The sequence below is a fragment of the Sciurus vulgaris genome, assembly GCF_902686455.1.
Source record: "Sciurus vulgaris genome assembly, chromosome: 1".
Taxonomy (NCBI): domain Eukaryota; kingdom Metazoa; phylum Chordata; class Mammalia; order Rodentia; family Sciuridae; genus Sciurus; species Sciurus vulgaris.
Genome location: NC_136461.1, coordinates 195817144 through 195841888, shown reverse-complemented (window position 1 = coordinate 195841888; position 24745 = coordinate 195817144). Strand labels below are relative to the sequence as shown.

The 24745-nt window shown below is 37.7% G+C and overlaps 1 protein-coding gene across 14 annotated transcripts in view; it reads right to left on the bottom strand.

Annotated features, from left to right (window-relative positions):
* The window catches only part of FAM91A1 (family with sequence similarity 91 member A1), a 209405-nt gene that overhangs the window by 30842 nt on the left and 153818 nt on the right, over positions 1-24745 (bottom strand). For 8 of the 14 annotated variants that reach the window (XM_079144071.1, XM_079144068.1, XM_079144074.1 and 5 more), the window contains 7 exons: positions 8587-8671; positions 7089-7240; positions 5525-5582; positions 4750-4817; positions 4110-4223; positions 2754-2844; positions 2284-2346 (listed from right to left, as the gene is read on the bottom strand). In XM_079144071.1, the coding sequence (XP_079000197.1) occupies positions 2284-2346; positions 2754-2844; positions 4110-4223; positions 4750-4817; positions 5525-5582; positions 7089-7240; positions 8587-8671 (631 nt within the window). Of the gene's footprint in view, positions 1-807; positions 894-2283; positions 2693-2746; positions 4087-4109; positions 4224-4749; positions 4818-5524; positions 5583-7088; positions 7241-8586; positions 8672-11067; positions 14733-24745 lie in introns of those variants that run through there. The other 6 variants (XM_079144069.1, XM_079144063.1, XM_079144064.1 and 3 more) reach the window with 6 other exon arrangements.

Genomic DNA, 24745 nt, shown 5'->3' with positions numbered 1-24745 from the left:
AACCAGAGTACACACCTCATTTGTGTAAAAATAAAAACACACCAAAAAGTATATATACAGAAATGCACATAGGCACGTATGCAGACGTGCCCATGTACATAGATTTACTCCTAAAAGGATACACCAGAAATTGGGTGGCTTGAGCACAGAAGTGGGAGGCAGACTCTTACACTCATTTGTAAATTTAAAGCTTTGCATCATAAGTAGTCCCTACTCAAAAATGTTTAAAAAAGAGTAAGTAAAAAGAAAAAAATATCCTGGAATAATCACAAGGAAAACCTGGTCATAACAAATATTAAAAGTTATTCTACGTTACCATAATCAAGAAAACATGGTATCATTGGGAGATAAAAATTATCAGAATTAGACCAATATATAGAGGAATTCAGTATATGACAAAAGTCATATTTCCACTCAACAAAAATGAGTTACTGAAAAAAAACAGCTAACATTTATATTGGCTATTCAAATAGAAAAAAATCAAGTTGAACCTTTATTTCACATCAAATATTAAAGTTCCAAACAGACTACAGATTTATATACATATATGGCCAAAGATTTCAAGATTCTTAAGATTAGTTATATATCCTAGAAGCATTCCACTCAAAGCATAACAGAAATCTAGAAGCAATAAAAGGGCAGACATAAAATACACAAAGTATGATCAAAGAAGAAATACATTCAATTACAGAGCCTTTAGAAAGATACTCCCTTCAGAGTACTTGTCCCCTCACATGTGTTTGTTCTACCACCCACAGTGTTTGTACTTTTGTTGAAACACATCTGAAATGCCTCCTCTGAAATCACCTTCAGGTGTCTTTTGTGTTGAGCTTCATGGTTTTCATGTTGCCAACCTGCTTTTCTCTCATGGTTTATTCCAACTTAGGGCCCAGCTAGAGAGGTAACATGGTGAAAAGCAGGGTGAATTCAGCAGTTACAATACCATGGATTTGTCTGTACCACCAAAAACTATCAAGTACCAAGTGTGGCAAAACACATCACTGTAATGGAGCAGCCATCCATTTGGCCCTTCTATGAAAGCTCCTTTCAAAATAACTTAGAGCTAATGTGTGTCAATGTTCAAGCTGTCAGTCAAAATGAAACAAAGACTAATCTTTTTAGGTGGATCTCAAATTAGTCAATGTCAGTTTATCAGATAAGAATGGGAACTAGAATAATGTTTTCATATTTTCCAACTGCAACAGGAAACCACTATCACTTGTCTTCCAGAAATCATTTCTTCATTAAACAGTTTTCAAGTTTTTAAACTAGTATTCTATGAGCCACCATCAACTATAGAAACCCAAATTAGTATTTTAACTTTTTTAGCTGTCTTTCCAAGTTTAAAACAGAACTCATGTATGCACATGATTAAAAATGCACTATTAAAGAACTGGAAATACATGTTAGCCCAAATGAAGGTCAGAATATAGTACAGCATGATAACGTGTCAAGATTCAACATTGACATGAGGGAATATTTCCTTCATGTCCCCAAATAATCCCTATCACCACTCAGTTGTTAACAGTATGTTCATTCCCTGTTATGATTATATAAATATTAAATATCTTAGTATGAATAAAAAAAATACCATGAACAAGAACAACAATTAAGACACACTAGAAAACAGACTTACTTGTAATACACACCTGAATATTTTAAGTGCTTCTACAAAGTGGCAAGAAATATAAACTACAGAAAAAGGATGTTAATGACTTTAGTACTATTGTAGGGGCAAAAAACTAAAAATGACCTAAATAATGAAGAACAGAGAAATGATTTAATAAATTGATATACCCATTAGATATAGAAGGAAATAAAAAGACAGGTTCTTAATATTGGTTTCACTTAAACAGATGGGAGGGAGGGAGAGAGAAGGAAATATAGACAAAAAAGACCATAGTAACATAAAAAAAATAAGACACGAATGTGTTAAAAGGAGAACATGGTTCTATGATATTGCTGAATATGTGTAAGAAATGCTATGCGCTAAACAATGACTAAAAGGTGACAATGAATTTATAACAACGCGGATCTGATCTGGGATTGTGAGAACTCTGACTTAAGGTTTTACTACCTAATACAGGGTGAAAAATGAAAATAAAAAATTTAAGTAGAACTATCACAAAGGATTAAAATATAATAAATAATAAATGTTTTTCCTTGAAAAATCTTAACACCTAAGATTCTGGAATGATCTGTGTCTAATTTATTGGGATGATATGTAGTGCCTAACACCTAGTAGCCATTCAAAAACCAGTAAAAATGTTAGCCCAGACTTACCTGCTATACAACTGTCATCAGATATTGGTACATCCAGATAAATAAATCCTTTGTTATATAAACCTACAGAAGTAAAAGCATCTTGTTTTATCTTGTTTATTAAATTACATAATAGTCAATTAAAAAAAAGAACTGACTCCAAATTTCTATAAAGATTCTTAAAGCAATGCTATGTAAAGAAGAAAAAAGTAAAATAGAAGAGAAAAAGAATTATATTAAAGTTTTAAAATCTTGGTTTCCTACATATGTTCATAACTATAAAATTTTTCTTACCATTTATATAAATTTCTAGTGTATGTCACTAATTATAGCTACAGTGGAAAATAACAGACTAGGGTCACACTTTAAATATTAACATCCCTTAGGAAATGGTAGTATTTGTGCCTAATTTTTAAGTAATTGCTATTAGTTATCCATAGTTGAAAACAAGTTTTTATGTTGATAAAAGACCATTTCTACTAACCACTTACTATGTACTACATTGTAATCTAGTGATCCAGAGAGTTGAGGGCCTGAATCGATGATCTTATCAATAGCGCATTTCTCAGGCAAAGTGCATATCTAAGAAAAGCAAAATATTTTCAATTAAGTTCTGTCCAAATTAACTAATTCATAAGTCTCCTGACTCCTGAAATCTATTCATTATTGAAATCAATGATTCCATGTCATTACTTGAATGAACTATACTTTCTTCATTTATCAGTCTAGAATTCAAAGATCTACAGAAATAAACATTACTTAAGTTGCCGAAATCTATACTACCAATAGAATTTAGAAAATGAAGTCACTATAAATACCAATATTCGTTGGTTAGTAATAAGTACACACTAATAAATACCAAGTCTACTCCTCTTCTTTAAACTGGCATCAGATCCATTTGCTGATTCTGAATCTCTCAAAAGAGAAATTGACTTAAACTCCACATATTCACATATTTCTTATCAGTGACAAGAAGGTTAATTAGCTTATAACACAGTTTAAAATCTTGGAAAGTACTTATAATGAAGCCAAACTTCTAAAATTTCTATTTCCTAGCTTCTAATATGCCCGCCAGAGAAAAATTAAATAGAGACCCCCAAAAAAAGGTCATCTACTCACTTACATTCAACTACACATAGATATAACCTGGTCTCTAGGCTCCCTCAATACTTCTCCCCAACACTTTCCTCTAAATCAACATCCCTTCCAAAACACATAAAGCTTTTATTAAATATTGTCAGACCAATGGGAATATCATTTCCCTGATCTTGACACTATTACCACATTGAAACACCTATCATTTCAGTATGGTAATTCAACAAAGTGATTAACACACAGGTTCCACAGCAAACTACCTAAGTAAAAATCCTTGATCTCTACTTACATTATGATTTGAGCCATTAACAGCTCTGTGCTCACTTTTCTCATCTGTGAAATGAGATACAAACAATACGTCCTCCTGGGGTTGCCATAAGAACTACATGAGACAATATAAGTAGTACTTGCAAGAGTACACGTCACACAGAGCACAAAACAAATTTTCAAAATTGATGGTAGCCATGTCATTGTTGTTGGTAGCTATAGCACTATGTAACACTTACATGAAACATCTGCCTACTGAACATGCCCAGATTACTGTACCTGAACCAAGTCAAGTTTCTCTCATTGTTAAAAAGCATCTTGAAAACTACCAATAGCAGAGCTTACTAAGATCATTTTAATTTAGAATTAGTTTAATTTTCTATAAGAAACCAAATAGTGTTATTTTTTAAAATAGTATATAACAGCAATTAAAAGTTGTAAAGTTAGTTTAAAAAAATTCTGTTTTCAATTTTAAAGATCTCTACCTTGATGTCATCTTCTGTGATATATCCAGACTGTACCACCCACCACGCCTCTATGGTGATTTCTACTGGCTTTATGGGCAGAAGATCCCGGGCCGTTTTCCTTCTGAAAAATTTCTGCAATAGAACAAACACTTGAGAATTTACAAACAACCTAAAATGACCACTTTCTTCCATTTATCCAATCTTATAAGGTTGTTTCTAACAGGCAAAATAAATACCTTTTTAAACTCTCGTGTTTTAAAATCTTACTATTCTATATAAACTGAATGGAGAAAGTCATTCTTAAACTGTTCCAAGTTAATTATCTTAAAAACTAATCATTGAACCTGAATCAAAATCCAGAACTTCAGAGGTGAAAAGTATACTTGAAAATATATACTTATTCACCCATTAAGTGAACTCCAAGTCTAGAATGGGAAAATAAAAAGATAGCAGAGCAAAATTATTTTAAAAACTAAATGTTTTATGCTCTGTTTTTAAATTTAATAATCACTTAAAATTATAACCTGAGAATACTAAAGAGTTATTTTTGTATTGCATTTGTTCAAAGAAATTACATACAATTCACTACTTTCACCCCTTCAAAAAACGACAAGATTGTGATAAAGAGGTCAAACAAGGAAAATGGGAAATGACTTACTTTTGATGATCTACACTGATTCATAAGATCAATATACTGGTTTCTTCCTATACCAAGAAGCCTCAGACCTGAAAGAAAGTCTTTCCTTTAAAAACATTTAACATATCTTGAAATGTCACAGACTCTCAAGTGATTTTAGGAAAAACCCTCAGGTTATATTCATCTTTTAATTATTAATTTACACAGTTCATCAATATCAAATTTTAAAAAATTCTTCAAAGTATAAAAGAAAACTAAACTAAACAGTGGGAGTGATGAACTCAAGCTAACACTAAAACAATGTCAAAAGAGAACATTTTTAAAAAGCAGAACTGCTCCCAATTTTAAGAAGTAAATGTGTACTTCTCAGCAAAAGCTTCTCATACAACAGAACTGTGCCACATTTCAGATACATACTTTATTAAAATAAGTATGATAAAACACCAACAAATTATGTTGATAGAAATGGCACATATTAGGTTGTAAAATTATTGTGGAAACATTTTCTCCTTCATTTGGTATATGCAGTCCAAATACCAAAAAGAATTAATTCTCTAGAAATATGATTAGTCCTATTTTCTTTATCCTACCACTCCAAAGTGTTCCTCTTCTAGACATTTATGTTAAATCTTACACTTGATGTGTATTACACAATAAAATTTCCATTAGCAATGTTCTTGCTGTTCTCATTTTTCACATCTCAAGCTAAACCACACTGCAATACTGACAAACACCACCATGCATTCACAAGGACAAAATCTTGGTGTTATCTAACTTGGTACAATTAAATACTTACAGTCAGCAGCAGTAAAATTGGGCAATGAATCATAACTTTTCTCACTGTTCATAATGTCCTTTTAAAAAGAAAAATATTTAAAATTTAAAATGCAAAATTTCCTTACATGAAATCATGAGTATAAATATATATTAATATTGACAAACAAAATACCAGTCAATTATTAGAGGAAGCAGTGAGATCTTAGTTTAGTGACCTAAAGCAAACATGCCACACTGTGGTACCCTAACCCTCCTAATAAGGGAAGAATAGACTTCTGGGTCTGAGTTTCTCACAACACTCTGAATCAATCTATGAATCCTAGACACTTTCCCTGTACCCTCTGCCCTATGGAAACTATACAAGGAATGCCTATTACAAGCTCAGGGTTCTAATCTCTCCACACTTCATACCTGATCCGAGATTCCTTCCCTAAGAAAAGGTCATAGCTCTACCAACATACACCTAAAATACATACTACCAAAAGTCACTTAGTAAGCTTTTACTCTTGTGAGTTCCAATTAGTTGCAGAGTTTAACTCAGTATGTAGCTTTTTCCACCCCCAATTTCTTTGTTCAACTGTTCACTGCAGATTAAGACCCATTTTCAAGCCAGAAGCTATACCAAATGGTGTAAGAAGAGAAACCAGAAAGCAACAAGCACATGAATGTAACTTGAATGAAAGCTGGTAAATGGACAAAAACTCCATCTATCTTAACCCCCAAACATTGTGGATGACACCAGAAAAGCAATCAGAGACAGCAATAAATATTCTACCACTAACTAGCTGCATCATGCCACCCTGGTTCTTTGTCATGCTACTAGGGCTGTTTGACCTCAAAAGGAGGACAGAGGAAACAGGACTACAGAAGTGCCCATGGAGAAATGGTTTATGGAGCTAAGTAAAGCGTGCCACGTCAACAAGGGAGCTAACCTCTCCTTCACTGCAGGTTCCCAGCTTCTTTGATTCTAGGCTTCTCTGCAATTCAAGTGGCTAGTAAGCCCAAAACAGCAGAACTCAAACATAATTAAATAGTGGTACTAGATAAATACTGCCAATCCTTACATAAAGCTCACTTGAAAGCAGCATATAACTGGTATTAAAGTTATTCGCCATAAGCCAAACATAAATTTCCTTTGGAAAAAGGCTAAAAATTAAAAGTTAATAATTACACAAAGAGATTCACAGCTCTACTGATATATTTTTCTCTTTAGACGCATGTATTACATAATGTTGGGTTTGATTCTGTCACCCACATTTTCAACCTTAATTATATATTAAAAGCAATAAATTTTATATAGATTCTGCTAAGATATATGACTGATTAATGCCAAAATAGCATTAAGGGTCAACAACACCTTCAAGAACACAGAATATAAAACAGGTACCTCCCCAGTGTGGACAATTATACAAGTGCACCTCCAACAGCTAAGTTATAACCAGCCATCCTTTTTACTTTGTAATTTCAGAAACCACGTTCACCGTAACTGGGGGCTGAACTGAAGAGCTGGCCATCCGCTACAAAGTGTCCCTGACATGTAGTCCCACCCCATTCTTAATGGTTCAGTCACCCTGTAAACTCACCTCCATAATTCCAGTATAGTATGAAAATGGTGTTATCCGTAGACCCTTCACCATAATATCTGATAAATGGTAAGGATACAGCATGAGATGATCTCTACTGTACTTCAGCAGTTCCTCATAGTACTTGCGTTCATCTTTTTTGACATGTTTAACTGCAGAAGAAGGAAATTTTTCAGTTTTTTTCAGGTTTCTTTTAGTTATGTAGTCACTATAAATGTAGTAAGAAATACTTTACAAACCAATATTAATTTTTTTAAAGTATATGTTAGAAGAAAATAAAATATTCTAAGTTGGAAAAAAGAACAATTATACAACAAGAAATAGACCTAAGCATAAAAGTAAAATGTACAGTGGTACATTTAAGTAGAGAAATAAATCTTAAATCAGAAAACAAACAGGAAAAACACAAAAAGGTAGAAAACAAAAGCTAGAAGTCTCAAATCTCTTACTGTGTTACTTTTCTTCCTTTTTATGAAGCAAGGTCAGGGCTGGGTTTATGGCTCAGTAGTAGAGCACTTGCTTAGCATGTATGAGGCACTGGGTTTGATCTCCAGCACCACATAAAATTAAATAAAGATACTGTGTCCACATACAACTTAAAATATATATATATATTTATGAAGCAGGGTCTTAGTAGATTGACCAGGCTAAGTTCAAACTTGAAATCCACCTGCCTCAGTCTCACTCGTAGATGGGATTACAGCTACTTGTAATCCTATATTATATATCACTGTACCCATCTTACTACATCACTTTTCAGAATAGACAAACTGCATGCTAGCTTTCAATGAAGTTAAGTATATTTTTGAAAAATCATTTAATTTTTTTTTTTTTTTTTTTTAATGTAAAGAGCATTCTGACTTCCATGGAAAAGGCTTATATAGAAAAACCATCTTAGGACTGGAGGTACAGCTCAGTGGTAGAGAACTTGCCTAGCATGTGTAAAGCCGAGGATTCAATTCCCACATTGCAAAAATAAAAAATAAAATATAAGAGCTAATGCATAGTAGGGTACAAATAGAACTAACAAAGTAATCTGACAAATAAAAAGCAAGTATTTTAAAAATGGAGATTAAAAAATGATGAAACCAATTTAAAATTTGTTCCAATTATTATAGCAAGTTTTTCATTAGTCTTATTATTTAGAAAATTTATAGCAGCAAAATAAAACTCACAGTTTAAAATTATTAAGAACTAAGCTTTTCCTTTTATGACCCCAGACAAAAAGAAGACACTGAATTAGGATGAATATTCCATAGGAAAAACGAATCTATAAACAACACTCTAAAAAAGTAATTTTCATCTGAAATGGAAAGAAAGTTGTATGTTCTAATACAAATTGTTTTTATTTGGAATGGATCAGTACAGTTCCTCAAAGTTTGTACATGGAATAATTTAAGTACCATGAAATATGTATTGAAAAAAATAGAATGAACTTATGAAAATGACAAATCAGCAACCATCATTTCCACCCCAATATAAAAATGTCTCTACTCACCTAAGTTATTTCTGTATCGTAGCTGATTGCGAATACTGTACAGGACAACCTGCTTTTCATATTCTCTCTGTGAATTTCCAAGACTCTAAAAGAAATTTCAGATAAATATTAAACAGCTTCCAAAATGAACAATACTATTTGTTTCACCCCACAAAAATTAAAACCATGACTCCTAACTTTATCCTGGCCTCTCTAATTTCCAGAACTGAATAAAAAATACTTTCTTAATTGTTTTGCTATGTTAACTTTCCCACTATGTTATTAGAGCAAAAGTTCAACGTTTCTTTTTAGTCTGCCTTTCTAAAGTTATTTACTAAAATTGCCCAGAGTATCAAAGAGCAGCATGAGTAATAACTTCACTTAACAAAGTTTTACATATAAAGATTTCCTTCTTGAGTGTCCCCAATTTGTGTGTGTTAAATGGACGGATGGATGGATGGTTTCTTACACCTACATTTATTCAAACTGAAGAACAGCAACTATGGAACAGATTCCTGACTCAGTCACTTGTAACAAAGGGTTAAGAGTATTAAAGATTAAGACTTTTAGATAATATATATTTCAAATGTACTTAAGAATGCTTCTTTAAAATGCCATTTCCTAGTGGCCTCATTAGAAAACTGTTTTAGGATTCTGACATACAGCCATCCCTTGGACTCTTCAGGGCATTGCGTCCACTACCCTGAGGATAAGAGGGATGCTCAAGTCTCTTACCTAAAATGGCACAGTATTTGCATATAACCTACACACATCCTCCTGTATGCTTTAAATCATCTCTAAATTACTTATAATACATAATACAACAAAAATGTTATGTAAATAGTTCTTATACTGTATCACCTAGGGAATAACAGTAAGAACAAAAATTCTGTACATGTTCAGTACCATTTTTTTTGCAGTATTTTTGGTCAGCAGTTGGTTTAATCTGCAGATGTGTATCCCACAGATACAGATACAATTGTATTTCTTAATAAGTAAAATACTTTCTAGTTGTGCATCTAAGTGTTTTAAGTTCAAAGTTGGAATCCTCATGAAAAGAAAGACCAACTTTGCTTGATTACAGTCAACATTATTACTTAATGTGTGTCCCTAAACTTAATTTAATATATGTGGGCTCTTTCCCTTCTAATTACTAGGTATGGTCTTCCCAACACACTATAAAGTGAAACTAGACATCTTTAATGACAGATCAGAGGATTCAGTTCATCATTATTTCTTGCCACAGGTTTTTGAAAGCAAAGCAAACTTCCATACCTATCTTTTGCTTAAGGCAATCTTCATAACAAGACAGATGAAACTCATATGTAAATAAACTGGCCCATAACTGAACACACTGATGGGACAAGATGTGAGAAAATTAAGTGTCCTCCTGCATCTAAATTACACTATCACAGGTTAAACAGAACTTACACTACCGCCAGAATATATGTGCTTATAGTATTTTCATCTGCTTTAAACATTACAAGTGATTAGGAGTAGAGTTCATTATACATAAACTACTCCACCATCCTCTATGTAGCACCAAAGGCAGAGTCAGTAATGAAGATATTTGGGGGATTCAAAATGACAGGCTTTCTGTGGAGCTTTTAAAGGTTTCCTGTAGCTCTACTGCCAAATAAGTCTCTTTCTCGAGAAACACAAAACATATACATGCATACTCACACAGCATGAATTCTGCTAAAACTTTAGCAAGTTCCAAACTTTGCTCTTCTGTTTCAAAATAAGTCTTTTAACAATCATTTTCTCCATTTCAAACTCTATTCCTCATAAGTCCAGAATTAAAAGTATAAATCAAACCACTCACATAAAATATAAGGGTTCATTACTTATAAGTCTCATAACAAAATACAAAATCTATTAAACATGTCAAGTTTTGCACTAGACAGTAAGCATTGACTGGCCCCAATCAATCAATATACAGATGTGTACACATAAACCCAAAAACTACAATAAAAGTTAACTTCATTCCTTTCTAGACAAACATATACAATAAAATGTCTTCGTTCAGAGATTCTTTGGCACTCCTTTCTACCCCAAATCTCCCATCATTCACATTCTAAAACGCTGTTGCCACCACAGAAAGAGTTTAAAAAAAGAAAAAGAAAAAAGTCACTTTACTCTGAGACAATGCTGGCCTTGCAGAAATACTGACAAGGCCTGACAAATGAAGTTGGTCTGTATATAAAAGAAGCTATAATAGAAGAAAGCGGGACATAGGAATAAGGTACTAGCTATAAAGCATTGTGCAGATTAAAAGCACAAAGACCTTTTAAAGCTTTTACTCCTACAATCCCCAATCTCAATGTATGCCATACCAGTTGTGTACTCCTCGCCCGTAAAAATGCACGCTTTTTTAAATTAACCCTTCTTGGATTACACAGAACTTCATCATTTCCTTAAAATGAAAGGAATTGTTTTGAACAATAAATACAAGTTATTGACAAACTACAGAAAAATCCAGAAACAAATGGTCCTACTCACGACTTTTGAAGGGATATTTTAAAACTCCAGTGTGACTTATATCACATAAAAAATAAAAAAGGTTTCACCTCATCCACATGAAAAGAACTAGCTTGAAATACTTTTTTTTTTAATCTGAATTTCCTCCCCCCAACTTTCAGAACTGGGAAATGTGACTCATTTCCAAATTAAACTCATCAAAACTTATTGGAAATCATCAGAATATTCCATTTGTATAATGCCAAAAGACATCCTTCCCTTACAAAGAATATTCCGCACTTTTAAAATGACTGTGTTTTAGCTCCCAAGGAAAAAACTCAGACTGATGGCATCGTCCAACTGAACAAATGTTTACTAAACGTCAACTCTGTAGAGGTACTCAGGGTTAAAAAAAAAAAAAAAGCATAACAAGTAAAGTAACCAAAAAATACACCATTGGTGTGAGTGCCATGAATGAGAAATAAAACACAATGACAACACATCCAAGGGTCAACTCCCCCAGGCTGAGGTTAGGAAAACCTTCCAGGAGGAGTATCTGAGTGAGATTCAAAAAGAAACTATAATATAAAGGAGACATTTGGTATTAGGACCAGGTATGATTTAGAAGTCCCACCCCAGCATCGTATGAAGAATGGATGAGAGGGTCCTAGTGTGTGGGCAAGAGACCAGGCAGCTAATATACATGGAGTCTGATCTAGAGAAACAGTGGTAAGAATGAATAGTGAAAGTCTAAGGAAGCAAACTTGTGCAGATGGATTTTGCAACATCTACAAGTGGCCAAGCTTATTCTAAGCTAAAACAGCCGATGTTTTAAGTGCTTTCACCAGAGGGGGAAAAAAAAATCTGCAATTTCAAATTTGGGCCTAATTTTAACATTGTCCTGTGATTATTTTTAATATTCTTAAGTAAGTTTTGTCTTTTGCCAATACTAGTTAAAATCAATTATTCATGCTGGACATAATCTAATCATGTATCTTTCATTATGCTATATTTATTTTGATAAAAATAGGAGCAGAGAAAAGGTGGAAACAAAGAAAAATAAGGACTATTGGTTCTTGCAATCATCCTCAGTTATGCCACAGAACTCTAAAGAACAAAACTGTCCACTAAAGCCCTCAATCAAATTTAACAAGAGAAAGATATTTTTTCAGGATTAGACCTTTTTATTCCAGTTTTAGATAAATGAATGCCACAAACACAGCCACTGATACCCAAGAATTCTAAGTCCCTGATTTATCTTTCCACTTTCTTAGGTTTGGATGTCTTAAAGTTAAAACTTTTTTTAGTCACATGATGCATCACCAGACCCTAGATTTAGGAAATTATTCATTTCCTAGATATACAGAGGAAGGGAGGCAAGTAAACTACAATAATTCTTACGCCAACACCACCAGCATTCCAAGCTTTCCAAAAATACTTTTGCCCAGTACTAACAGAAAACAAAAATTTCACTGTCCACCAAGTACAATGAGAGGAACTGAAGATCAGAGAAACAGTAACCAGAAAAACAGTACCTTAAACAGCACATTATCACTATCTTCATAATATTTAACACCAACAGCTGTGTTATGTATTTACTCACTTGTTTACCTTATCTTTGCTAAAATATAAGTTCCCTGAAGGCAGGGTTTTTGTCTTGTTTACCGGTAGAAATTACCTGTATAAAAACAGGGCACAAAACCTAGTAGATGCTCAATAAATATCTGTTAAACAACTGAGTAAAAGTGCACTCAAAAACTTTGAGCATTGCCTCAAACATCTTATCACTCTTACTGAATCATCATCTCTAACTGATCTTGTCTAGAGACAAAGTCCAACAAAACAAATAATGCAATCTCCGTCAAAACCAGGCCCTGACCTTTTATTCAGCCTCATCTGCTACTATCCCCACTCACTCACCAAACTCCACCTCCGAATACATTAATATATACACAACTCCAAACTGCGGTGATATTCAGTCGCTCACTACTCTTGAAACTTGTCTTTCAGTGATACAGGCCTTCGAAAATGACGTTCCCTCTACCTAGGAAAAATGTTTATTCCTTCTTATTTTACTGTTCTTAGTCCTCTCAAGGCCCAATTTAAATGCCTCCTCTACACATCCTCGCCACTCCCCCTGGACTGTACTGCTCACTCCCATATACACCTCGATGGAAATACGTTTGAGCTGCTATCTCCCATATCGTATTCATTTTTTCGTCCCTTCTGCATCTTCCTGAAGTTCTGGAGGTCAAGGACCACGTTTTAAATGTGGGTATCCCTGGCGCCTGGTGGTTCAGCGCAAAGGCACCAGGAGTCCTTTGGACACCATTCCATCCCCTTCAGCGACGGCCCCATCCTGTGCCTGTGGCCCCCAAGCCGTGAATCGGTTTTCCCCAGATCCTGGCGAGGAAAGGGCAGGAGTCCGGCGAGGGAAGCCAGCCTGGGCCCCGCCGGAGGGACGAGCAGGTGACAGTGGGGCGGGGCTGAGCCAGTCGGGGACCAGCCCCAGGTTCCGGCCGTACCTGTCTCACGTTGGCTGGCAACTTGCTCCAGGGGTAGTTGTGCCGGATGTGGAACTCCACGTCTATGTTCATGATGCCCGAGCCGGAGCCGGAGCCGGAGCCCGAGCCGGCGGCGGTGGCCGCGGCCGCGGCTGAAACGACGCCTCCCGCCTGCCGGTCCCCGGCCTGTCAGGGGAGCCCGCGGGAGGCTCCGCGCCTCACACTGCGGAAGGCCCGGGCTGCCCCATGGTCAGGCCTCCCGACAGCTCAGCGCGGTCCGGGCCACGGGGCACAGCAGCGGCGGCAGCGATTGGTAGCTGGAGCGCCTTGGCTGCTACAAGTTTCTTCCTAGTTTCTGCCCGCCGGAAATGGCTCTGGGCTTGCGTCACTTCCGTCCGTGACGCGACTGGAGGGGCGGGGCTCCGGACGGGCCTGTCACGCCCCCTAAAGTCTGGTGGGCGGGGCAACGAGGTGGTACCCTGAGATGCTCGGTGGAAGTCGCCCCCTGTCTGCCTGAATGGTATTGGGTTTTCCCTGGATGAATTAAGATGGTCGGTTGGGCCTGCGTTGCGTTGTTGGATGGACCAGGTTCCTCGAAGTGTGGTGGCCCAAAAATCAGAGGGTTATAGGCACTGGGGTCGGTTGTCTAAGAAAAAGCATCCTGAGAAAGGACCATTGCTGCTTCAAATAGCGGAAGAGAAGTGAGCACCCTGGCGGTTCTCAACCGCCCACACCCCAAGACAAGCCAGGTGAACAAAGTCCAGGCTCAGGAGCAGGGGGAATATGTAAATCAATACTTTCCCCTGATTGAGGAAGAAGCCGTGTTTCATCAAAGCTACGGCGAACCTTCCGTCCTTCCAAGTAGTTGCTGTATCTTGTGGAAGAACAACTGTGAGCTCCTTCAAAGATTGAAGACCTTTAAATGTAGGGATTTAAGGAGCAGACATTTTAAACTGGTACTGACAAGTCAGGCTGCCCAAGAGTATCTAGAAGACCATGACCCTTGCCAACCTTTGGTATGTCTCTGGGTTTCTTCTGCTCCACAAAAATGCCTCTAACGTCACTTTTTAAAGGCAGAAATCCAGCACATCTCCATTTTAGCTCCAGGGAGATGGTCTTTGGAAACGGTTTCTTCCAAAAATTGTTACACTGCCCAAGCGATCTCATGACTTCTGTTAAGGGCAGCAACTAGAGACAAGTTCTGTATTTTTGCAACTATTTTTCAGTTTTAAACAATGGTTTTAAATTGTTTTTATACACTAACAGATATAAACTCAGAACTTTTTCTATCAAATGCCTAGCCCACACCTAAACAGCTGGAGAATCTGATGGATAAATCCCATAATATCTGATTTATTGAAACAAATGTGATATACTCTGCCTTTGCATAGGTGTAGTATTAGTCACATTTTAGCCAACTGTACATAGAAGCTTTGAATCCTATGTTTACAGATCCTCATCAGCATAGTTGAAGTTAACTGAACTCCAACCATGAGACACATGTTTAATAAATAGTGATTGCCTACCTACTAAGTGTTAAACCCTTGACTTGCAGGAGACTGTCATTCCTCACAATCCTGATTACCATCCCAATTTAATACAAAAGTAAAATGAGGCTTGGCAGGGCTACATGACTTGCTCACAAGAGAACTCAAGCAGCAGTGACAGAGCTGTCTTACTCTAAAGCCATTCTTGGAATTCCCCAAGTCCAACTCTCACTAAACTATTCTGCCTTTTGTTCCAGTTTAGATAATATTCATGTAAAGCCAACAACATAAATTCCTCCATAAAATAACCTTTCTACAGTTCAAAGTGTTTAAGAGCCCATATCCTTCCAAAGTCTTAGATCTAATGTAACAATGAATATTAAGACAAATTAGTTTTAAAATCTCTGTAAACCATTATTTTAGCAATTAAGCAAGAGGGTGCCTGTTAAACTTATCGTAAACTTATCATTTTTGCTTAGCAAATATTAAATATAATATGGACATATCACAACAGAAAAGCAATGAGGGTATGTAGAGGTAAACTTATGCCTGCTAAATCCAGAAGGCACAGATTTTTGAAAATTTGATAATGGTGAATACAGAAAATTCTAACTAAATAAGTAGCTGAAAAAAATCAGAAATTTGAAAGAGGAAATGGTAATGGGTCAAAGCTATGTGAACAGGAAGAACACAAATAAAAATTCCTTCAGAGTAAGAACTGGTGACAGTTTAGTTTATGAAAATACAGAGTATTGAATTTTTCTTAAAGTACTGAACTGCCTCCTTTATCCACAAGGTGACCAGTCTTTGAGAATTTGGAAACACAGCAATTTGGATAGTTCATCAGTTAACCTGCAAGGCTAAGGTCTGTAAGTTTAAGACAAGGACTGCTTCCCAAACATCAGAAAGCAAAAACAACTGTTCACTGGGCTTCAGATACACACTCATTACATCATCAAACCTTTGTGGTAAATAATAACGACCATCCTTTTAGGTCCCTTATTCAGGTCTCTGCTGTTTCTGCTTCAGTAGACCTTTGTCTTTCAACCTCTAGAGAAGTCTGAAACTACAGAGTGTTAGCAGCCCCATCCCAGAAGTTGTTGTGGGCAAGCAATGAGTTCAAAAGCACAAGTGTAATGAGATTTGTTCTTATCTGGCTTTATCAGATTGGATTAGGGAAATTACCCAACTGTCTTGAGTAATGTACCCTTTATTAAGAGTACAGAGCTGTTTTATTGTCATTTTCAACAGAAACAATGAATAGAAGAACCTGAAACTAGGAAGCTGTCTGATGACCCTACTCACAGACCCCAGAATGTTATGCCCTATTGTAGAAAGAATAATGGCTCCCTATCTAATCCCTACAACCTGTAAATGTTACCTTCATGGCAAAAGAAGCTTTGCAAATACAATTACATTAAGGATGTTAAGATGGGAAGATTATCTGGGATTATCTAAATGGACTCAACATAACCCTGTGGCCCTCATAAGAGGAGGCAGGAGGGTCAGAGTCAGAGAACAGGATATGGTGATAGAAGCAGAGGTCAGAGTGAAGGGAGACCACAAGCCAAGGAATTTCATTTCTGGAAGCAGAGAAAGGAAATGGATTCTTGGAACAGCTCTTCAAAGCCAGTCTGGACTTCTGATCTCCTGAACTGTAAAGTAATAAATTTATATTGTCTTAAGTCACTACTTTTGTAGTAATTTGTTACTCCCCCAACTATAAAATACTCCAATACTCAACTGATGCATCAAATTTTATAATTAAAGTCATTGTAATTTAAGCATAAATACACTGAGAAGAAATAATCCCTTTTTGATCTTAGCATTTTGGGGTGTTTGAATTATCACATCCTTTTCCAACAGTAAGTATGAAAGAGAAAGATCTGAGGGATTAAATGAAGTCAGGAAATGGTTTCTAGAAGAAAGAGGAGAAAGTCACCGTAAACATTTTCTATTTCACAATTTTGCTGGGCCTGGCCTTGGTTGTGGGTTTCCATACCAGAAGTGCTCTACTCTGTTCCCATGAACCAGGCCATCTCCATGGTTGTTTGACATCTTGGCCTAGCTTCTCCCCGACCTGGATGGTTTTCCCTGGACCCTTGTACAACAAGCTCCTTGTCACTTAGGGAAACCTTCTCCCACTACCCTGTTCAGCCTATCCATCTCTGTAACACACTACCTTGGTTTATGCCCTTCCTTGCAAGGAATCACTATCTGACATCCTCTTTGGTTTTTTGTTTTTTATCTGTCTTTCCAAGGAAGGAAGGACTTGTCCATCTCATTCATCGGTGTATCTCCACTACCTTGAATCATGCATCACATATAGTAAGTGCCCAGTATTTGAGTATATTGAGTGAAAGAATTACATGAGCTCACAAATGATGCTTCTTATTTAAACCTTCCCTGACCACCTCATTCAGAGTTGTAATACATCTCCAACCTACTGCCTCCTCCCCTGCATTATTTTTCTCCATAAAACAGAGATGGCACATACTGCCATCTAAAACATTTACTACTCATTTTAATTAATTCCCCATTAGACTGAAAGCTCCCCTCTTTTGTTCTCAAGTTTAGGTCAGCAAATACTGAGTAGATGAACAAATGAGACATAAAAAGCAGAATTCTCATTAAAATCCAGATATGGGAATTCTCTGGAAACTGGAAAGTTCTGCCACATGGCCCTCCTTTCTCACACAAGTCAGTGGAGCTGGGAAGAGCCTGCCTCACTGAGTCAGGACACAAGCCTTCTCACAGGCCATAGTGTCCAGTCCTTCCTGCTGCGTCCCTGCTACGGAGGCCCATTGTGAACATTGTCACACTTGCAGTGTGTTTATCTTGGAGTGGAGAAACACATCTGTACCTTGTCTATGTTGAAATATGAAGGAAATGTGAGCTAGACAGGAAAGCCCAGTCCATCCTGCCCTGCCTCACACACTTCATAAATTCACCCTTACAGATTCCTTGACTTGCCTAGGGTTGAGTCCCTTTTGGTCTTTTCAAACAGAATACCCATCTCTGCAATGCTCATCCCTACTTCTCTACCTGGAAAACTTAGCATCCTGACACTGTGGGAGGAGTTCTGAAGAATCCCAAGGTGAGGTCGGAGTGGAGGAAAGGGTAAGATAACATGGGGCTATTTTCCTTTTAAGAAGTTTCTGGGATTTCTTTCTACAAATGAGGAAAGCAACTGAAGAAGTGCAAGTCTTTTTTAGAGAAAGATTAATATTATATCATCTACATGTAGATCATGCTGTATGTCGGCCATCTGGAGTCAGCCTATGTTTGGAACACCTGTGGGTCCAGTGTGGCCAGGAACATGCCAATATCAGGCCACCTCCCCTCCAAACTCTGGCAATTGTAGTAGTCAAGGTGACCACCAGGGGCTGATCTCACACAACATTTCTATATTTAAACCTTTAAGTTGTTCTGTTTCTGACTGTTGACTTTCGAACAAACCATTTTCTCAGACCTAACAGTCCTTGGAATTCCTTCTCTAGTTTATCTCCAGCAGCTAGTAGACCAAACACTGTTGCTTCTTCCTTTGAAATTGTTGCACTTGGGCACTCTGGGCAGTGGTCCAGCTGAGGTTTGCACAATCTCAAGGTCATCATTAGTGGCTCTTTTTAGCTCCAGTCCATTGCATGAGTTGTGTAGTTGTGAAGTTAGTTTTATCCTTAATTGAAAATATTTTCACAGAATCCATGATGAGGAGTAAAATCACATTGTGAGTGAACGAGGAGGGTCCATAGTGGTATTCAGTTTTGTTTTTTGAAGAAGTTGGACCAGTTGGAAAAATAGAGGCCAAAGAATGAGCTGAAGCAAGTTCATAGAAGTGAAGAGTCCCCTAGAGAGTTCTTCTCATTTTTTTTTCATTTCTTCATCAAATTAATTTAAATACATAGGTAATCTTCAAGGGATAAAATATAGAATAAAAATTTCCAATGCCAGTTTTTTTTTTTTTTAATTGGTGTGGGAGGAGGTAGTCCTATGAGCATTAGAATATGAGGAATGTTTTAAATCACCAAGTCCAGGCATCATTGCAGATTAGCTCTATCATAGTTTCTGGGACTAGAACCCGGGTCTGCACATTTATGAAGCATCTCCAAGTAATTCTAACATGCCGTAAGGGTTGACTTATCAGGCATCTTGGAGCCCCAGGTACTCAATAAGCATTTGTTGGGATGAATTTGAAAAATTAGGAGATTGAACAAAGATAATTTCTAGTGTCCAATTCTAACTCTATAAGTCAATTCCTGACCAAATATACTAATTCTCTTGTATATGCTAAATAATTTCCCCAACCTAGGCCCTTTGCTACAAGAAATAAACTGTATCTCCTCAACATGCATATAGTCCAAGGAAATTACTTTCTCCATTCCTTGGTAACAATCAAGACAGTCATGAGACAGAATCACACACTATTGGGCCAATGTGGAACTTATCTGAGTTTACATTATTCCTGTGGCATGGTCCTCCTCAGATCTTTTTAGCTTATTTAGATATATTGTTACAGTGGCTTAGAATTTGGCTGAAATATTTTTTGTTTCCTCCTACATTATGTCATTCAAACATGACACCTTTAGCAACACGTAATTTCTCAACTGTCTAACAAGAAATACAAGTCTGTCTACTAGTATTAACTATGATCATGGATTAGGTTCAAGTACAGTAGGACAGTTTCGTGACCTCTATAAACAAGATGTGAGTGAGAGATAGGTTACTTTCTTGGCTACAACTATAACTGATTCCAGGAAAATATCAATTGGCTAGTCAGTGGCTCACGTCTATAGAAGCATTTGTTACTCCCTGTACAGAGAGGTGGAATTCTGTTCCTTTTAGATTTAATTAATGACCACATCTTTTAAGAAATTATATAGTAATTTTTTCTTCATTTTCCTTTCCTTCATGTACATACCACATATACATACTCACAGACATATATAGCTAGCTTAATCATGTACCTAGAAAAATTAGGGCTTAGGAAACAAATAAGCAAAGTGTTAAAAAAAAAAAAAAAAAAAAAAAAAAAAACAAGAAATCAGAGACATCTACTTACCTTTGAGAAAAAATAAGAATTATTACAAAGAAAGGCAAGAAGAAAGTCAAAATTGAATACAAAATTGGAGTTTCAAGTTTAAGCAAGACAATAATAGTCTTGAAAGCCAGGCTATGTGAGGAAAGTTACAGGGGTGGAGGAATCTTTCACCAGGGAACATTTTCCAGGAGAAGCCACTGACCCCAGAAGACTGCATCTAAACAGGAAGAGGCCAAATGCAGAGTCTTTTAATTGGTAGCTTTCAGAATGAATGCATATGCATGCAAGTGCACGCAAACGTATACACACACACACACACACACACACACACACACACAAGGCTTACGCCTACCTAAGGAAATCAAGCAGCTGGGTTTTCTTTGTGTGCGAATATTCACATATAGACATTTTCAACCCCCAAAAATCTACCAACTTAAATATGAACTAAGAACTATTTTCTGTACACAGGAGATAAGGAGTGAGTCTGAACTGAAGTGACAGTCCCTCACTATCTGCCTGCTGAGACAGCATCAGTGTCCACACATGAGGATCCTCAGGAGCAAACAGCAGGGCTTGTCAGCAGGGGGGATGAGGCAAGTTGTCAAGGCACATTTTCCAGACAACTCAGAAGGAGAACCCAAAGAGCCCATATCTGATGTGAACTGCAAAGATTTTAAAGGCTAAAAAATTCTGTGGGATTCTTTAAGGCACATAATCCTGACTCAGCCTATCTAGAGCAGAGGGATCAAGATTGCTTTCTGGACTCCACCAGTAAAATACGTGAGAGATCACAATTCATTCCTAAGTGTGAAAGAAACGCATTTATTAAGTTCGGAGCAAACGAAAATTGCAGAGGAAAATCTCTCACTCTATAAACAGTGGAAGAGTATGGAAATACTCCATACCAAAATCCCACCACCAAGATGATCCTTAGGGCCCAACAGCAAAAACAGCATTAGTAAATGATTGAATTCTTGAGTCTAGAAATCTGAAATTAATCTGGGAAGGATTGATTTAAGGAAAGGATACATTATTTCAACAAATATAGACTAAGGGTTGCTATGTGCAAGGTGTCATCTTAAGTATTTGGGATGCACCCTTAAATAAGCATGATCCTACCCTTCAGTGATTTACAGACTGGTAGGGTTGAGAACCCAGGTACATAGTTCAATGGAATGTAAAGTAGAATGCAGAGATGGGTACAAGGTGCTAGTAAAGGAAATGGATCTTCTCAGTGAAGATTCTGGAAGCAACTGTGGAAGAGGAGGCTTTTTTACTGAGCTTGAACACTGTGCCATTGTGATCCGACGTAAGTGAAGGATAAGATATTTTAGCTGCCAGGGAATTATTTGGGAGTTCACAGAGGACAAGGGTGCACTAAAATAGATTGTCGCTCCTGCCAGACTCTGGGGTCAGGGATTTAAGGACCAGAAGCCCCTCCTGAAAGGGAACTTGTCCTTATTTAGTTCTTCAATGTTTTATGATGTATTAATCTATCATAGTCATAATTATTAATTTTTTCTTTAAAATCCTAATAAAGTTATTCAAATGTAGAGAAAGAACCTAGTTTATAATCTGTTCTAGTTTTACACAGAACCAGGAAAAGTTCTTGATATGATCGAATACCAAGTCAAGAAAGAAATGTGGACTGACTTAAATATTTAAAGAAATTCAAAATGATTTCTTGTTGAACCAAAAATACCAAATATTCTTGTTCCCGGTGTGGTCACTGAATTCTAGAAAATAAGAGACTGGTTCTTCAGTTTATAAGTAAGCCACAAAGTTAAAGGTTTACCACAAGTTTCATTAAAACCCAGTAGCTGGCACCAAATGGTACCGTCTATTTATTGCTGATATGCGAAGCAAGGCACACCCACTATTAACAAGAAATGACTTGATACTGCAAGAGACTACTTGAGGAAACATACCAGAGCCGATGAGTCACATCTTCATCATGCTGGCAATTATTAATGGGCCCCTCACAGAGACACTTTGTAATTCTCCATGCCAGTTGCTTTCCATAGGGGCAGTTGGGTATGCCCAGGGGTCGTTTGGCACTGTCTGGAGACACTTTCCATTGTTACCACCAGAGAAGATGCTGTTGGAATCTAGTAGGTAGAGATCAGAGACATTGTGCTACAATGCGTGGCACAACCCCAAATGCCAAACGTGCTGAGTAAGAACACTGCTCTGAACTACACAGCATGACTACTTGGCATGATAAAAAAAGTATCCAAAAGCATTCACCCCCGTATCTGACCCCTGATCCAAGTCAGTCCTGAAGGTATCAGGTGCAATCACTGCAGGGTTATCCATGTCCCTGCTCATCCTGTAGCTCTCAGAACAGGGATGTGGCCTGACTTCAAGTCCTCATTTGACTATTTACCATAGCCCCTGGTCATTTAACCACTTTGTGCCTCAGACTCCTAATCTGTAAATTGATAATAGTTACCATCACATGAAGGTGTTGTGGTATTTAAATCAACAGGATCATCTAAAGTGCTTAGAACAGTGTCTGGTCCCTAGCAACAAAAAGGGTCAGTTTCTTGTTATAAACACTATTACCTGGCACAGAAATAAACTTAGAGATTTGCATCTATCAAGCCCAGTTTCCAAAATCTCACTGCCATTTACTTAAGATTCTTCTTTAAATTGTTGCAATAGATATGAAACTTCTAAACTAAAGCCTCACAGGTTTGATATCTTATTTGTATTTTCCTGATACACATAAAATAATGCAATGCTATTAAAGTTTCATGTGTGTTCCACCCAAGATCATCTCACATGCCTTGGTGGTGGACATACAGTAGTCACTGGGAACCACCGGTGTACAGAGCCTCCGACTGGGAAAGAAACTCCAATATCCAAACCCTTTCTAAGGGACCTTCGCCACCATTTAGGGGAGTTCCCTTCTCATCAAAAAAGCTATAAATGCAAATGTCTTCTTTCCCAGTTTCCTTTCTGTCTAAGGCCTCAGCAGGTGCCTCAGCTTCACTCATTAGAAGGGGTGGCACCTGAATTGGGATCTGATGACCAAAAGAAGCAGACTGTGAACCTTGTCCTTTGCAACAATGAGCTCCTGGGGGTGAGAGCATCCAAGGGAGCAATGGTTTCTCAATTTTGCTGCATGATTTTTTGGTGATCTTATTTTCCAACCTGGTTCAGCAGCCTTTTCAGAATGTCTGTGAATTATACAATATTGTTTGATGAGACCTTTAAAAAAAAATCTTTAGTCCCACTGGTGTCAGTTATCATTGTGTGCAAATAAAGTACTGAGCAATATCTTCTCCGTTCCAGATGAGGAAACTGAGCCCTGCAGAAGTTGTGTTCTGCACTGCACAGCTGTGGCAAAGTCAAGATTAGGACCCAGGCTGGGGCTTTTCAACCATAGCATAGGTTTTTCTAGATTCTAAACACACTTTGCTGATGTTGGTTCTGGGGGGAAAAGTTGGCTCTTCAAAAATATTTGTAGGTTGCTTTGTTGGCCAAGTAAACTAAATGTGGTAACATGGGTAGACAAGTTTCTGCAACTCAGGATAACCATATTGAGTGAACTCCCAGAATTACAAACTGAAATGCCAAAGGGACAAGGTGAGCCAATGAGTGCCAGGTGCCAGGTGAGGGAGTGGCGGGTCTGTGCACACTTGAGCACCTCTGCAGCTGCCGCTCAGCCCCACTCATCTGTTTCCAGTGGAAATGAAATCTAGTTCTGACTTTGCAAGAGAAACAAGACTTTTGATTTTTATATGAAATTGATGGACAACCAACAAAACCAAAAATATCTGCTGAGCGGCCAATACTTACGGGTACATGCCCATGAACCAGTCAGACCTCAGGCCACATGTGTACGAATTCCAGGATATGCTTAAACCCTCTCTCTTCTCACCTCCTTCTCACTGGAGGTTCATCTGAGAGAGGATGAAGCAGGCCTCCATCTGCCCCAGCAGAAGTGTCAGGAAGACCTCAAAACTCCCACCTCCTCCAGTTTGCCAGGAAGAAGCCTCCTTCTCTGAATGCAGCACGTCTTCATGGCCGTTTTGGGGCTTATGTTATTTCATCTTTCATCAGCCCCACTTTGCCTGGCTACTGTACTTTTCCTTCTAGAAGGGTCACCTCCTTCTGGAAGCCTTTCCTGATTTCATTCCTTCCCCAGCTCTCAACACATTCCCCCTTAGGGAGGGCACCCCTCAGCTCTGGAGAGTAATGTTCCAAGCATTTAAAGAGCAACGGTGGCCTCAACCCTCTAGTAAACAGAGGGCTACCCCTGGATGGTAACACATGGTCAGAGGACATCAAGCTTGGGCAGACAATGTGGGTGGGGCGGACAACATGAGGCAGGAAAGGCAAGAGGCAAGTACAAGATACTGTTACCAGGAGACCACGACTTCCTACCAAAGTAGCTGCTCACTCCTGTGCGGCCCCTCTCAAGAGGCTGTGTGAAACCACCGTCCCCCAAGATGGTCACTTGGGGGAAGGAAGAATGGGGCTCCTTCCTTTCTTCAATCTTCTGTTGGTCAAAATGTGAAATATGGAATAGCAGCTGCCTTTTACCAGAACGAGCCTCCAGGTGCACACAGGCCTACCAGCAGGAATCCGCCACCCCAGCACCTGCCACGGGGTATGAGATGATGCCCTTGACAATTATTCAATCAGTGATACCAACAATATCTGTATCACTTCCATCTTTGGCA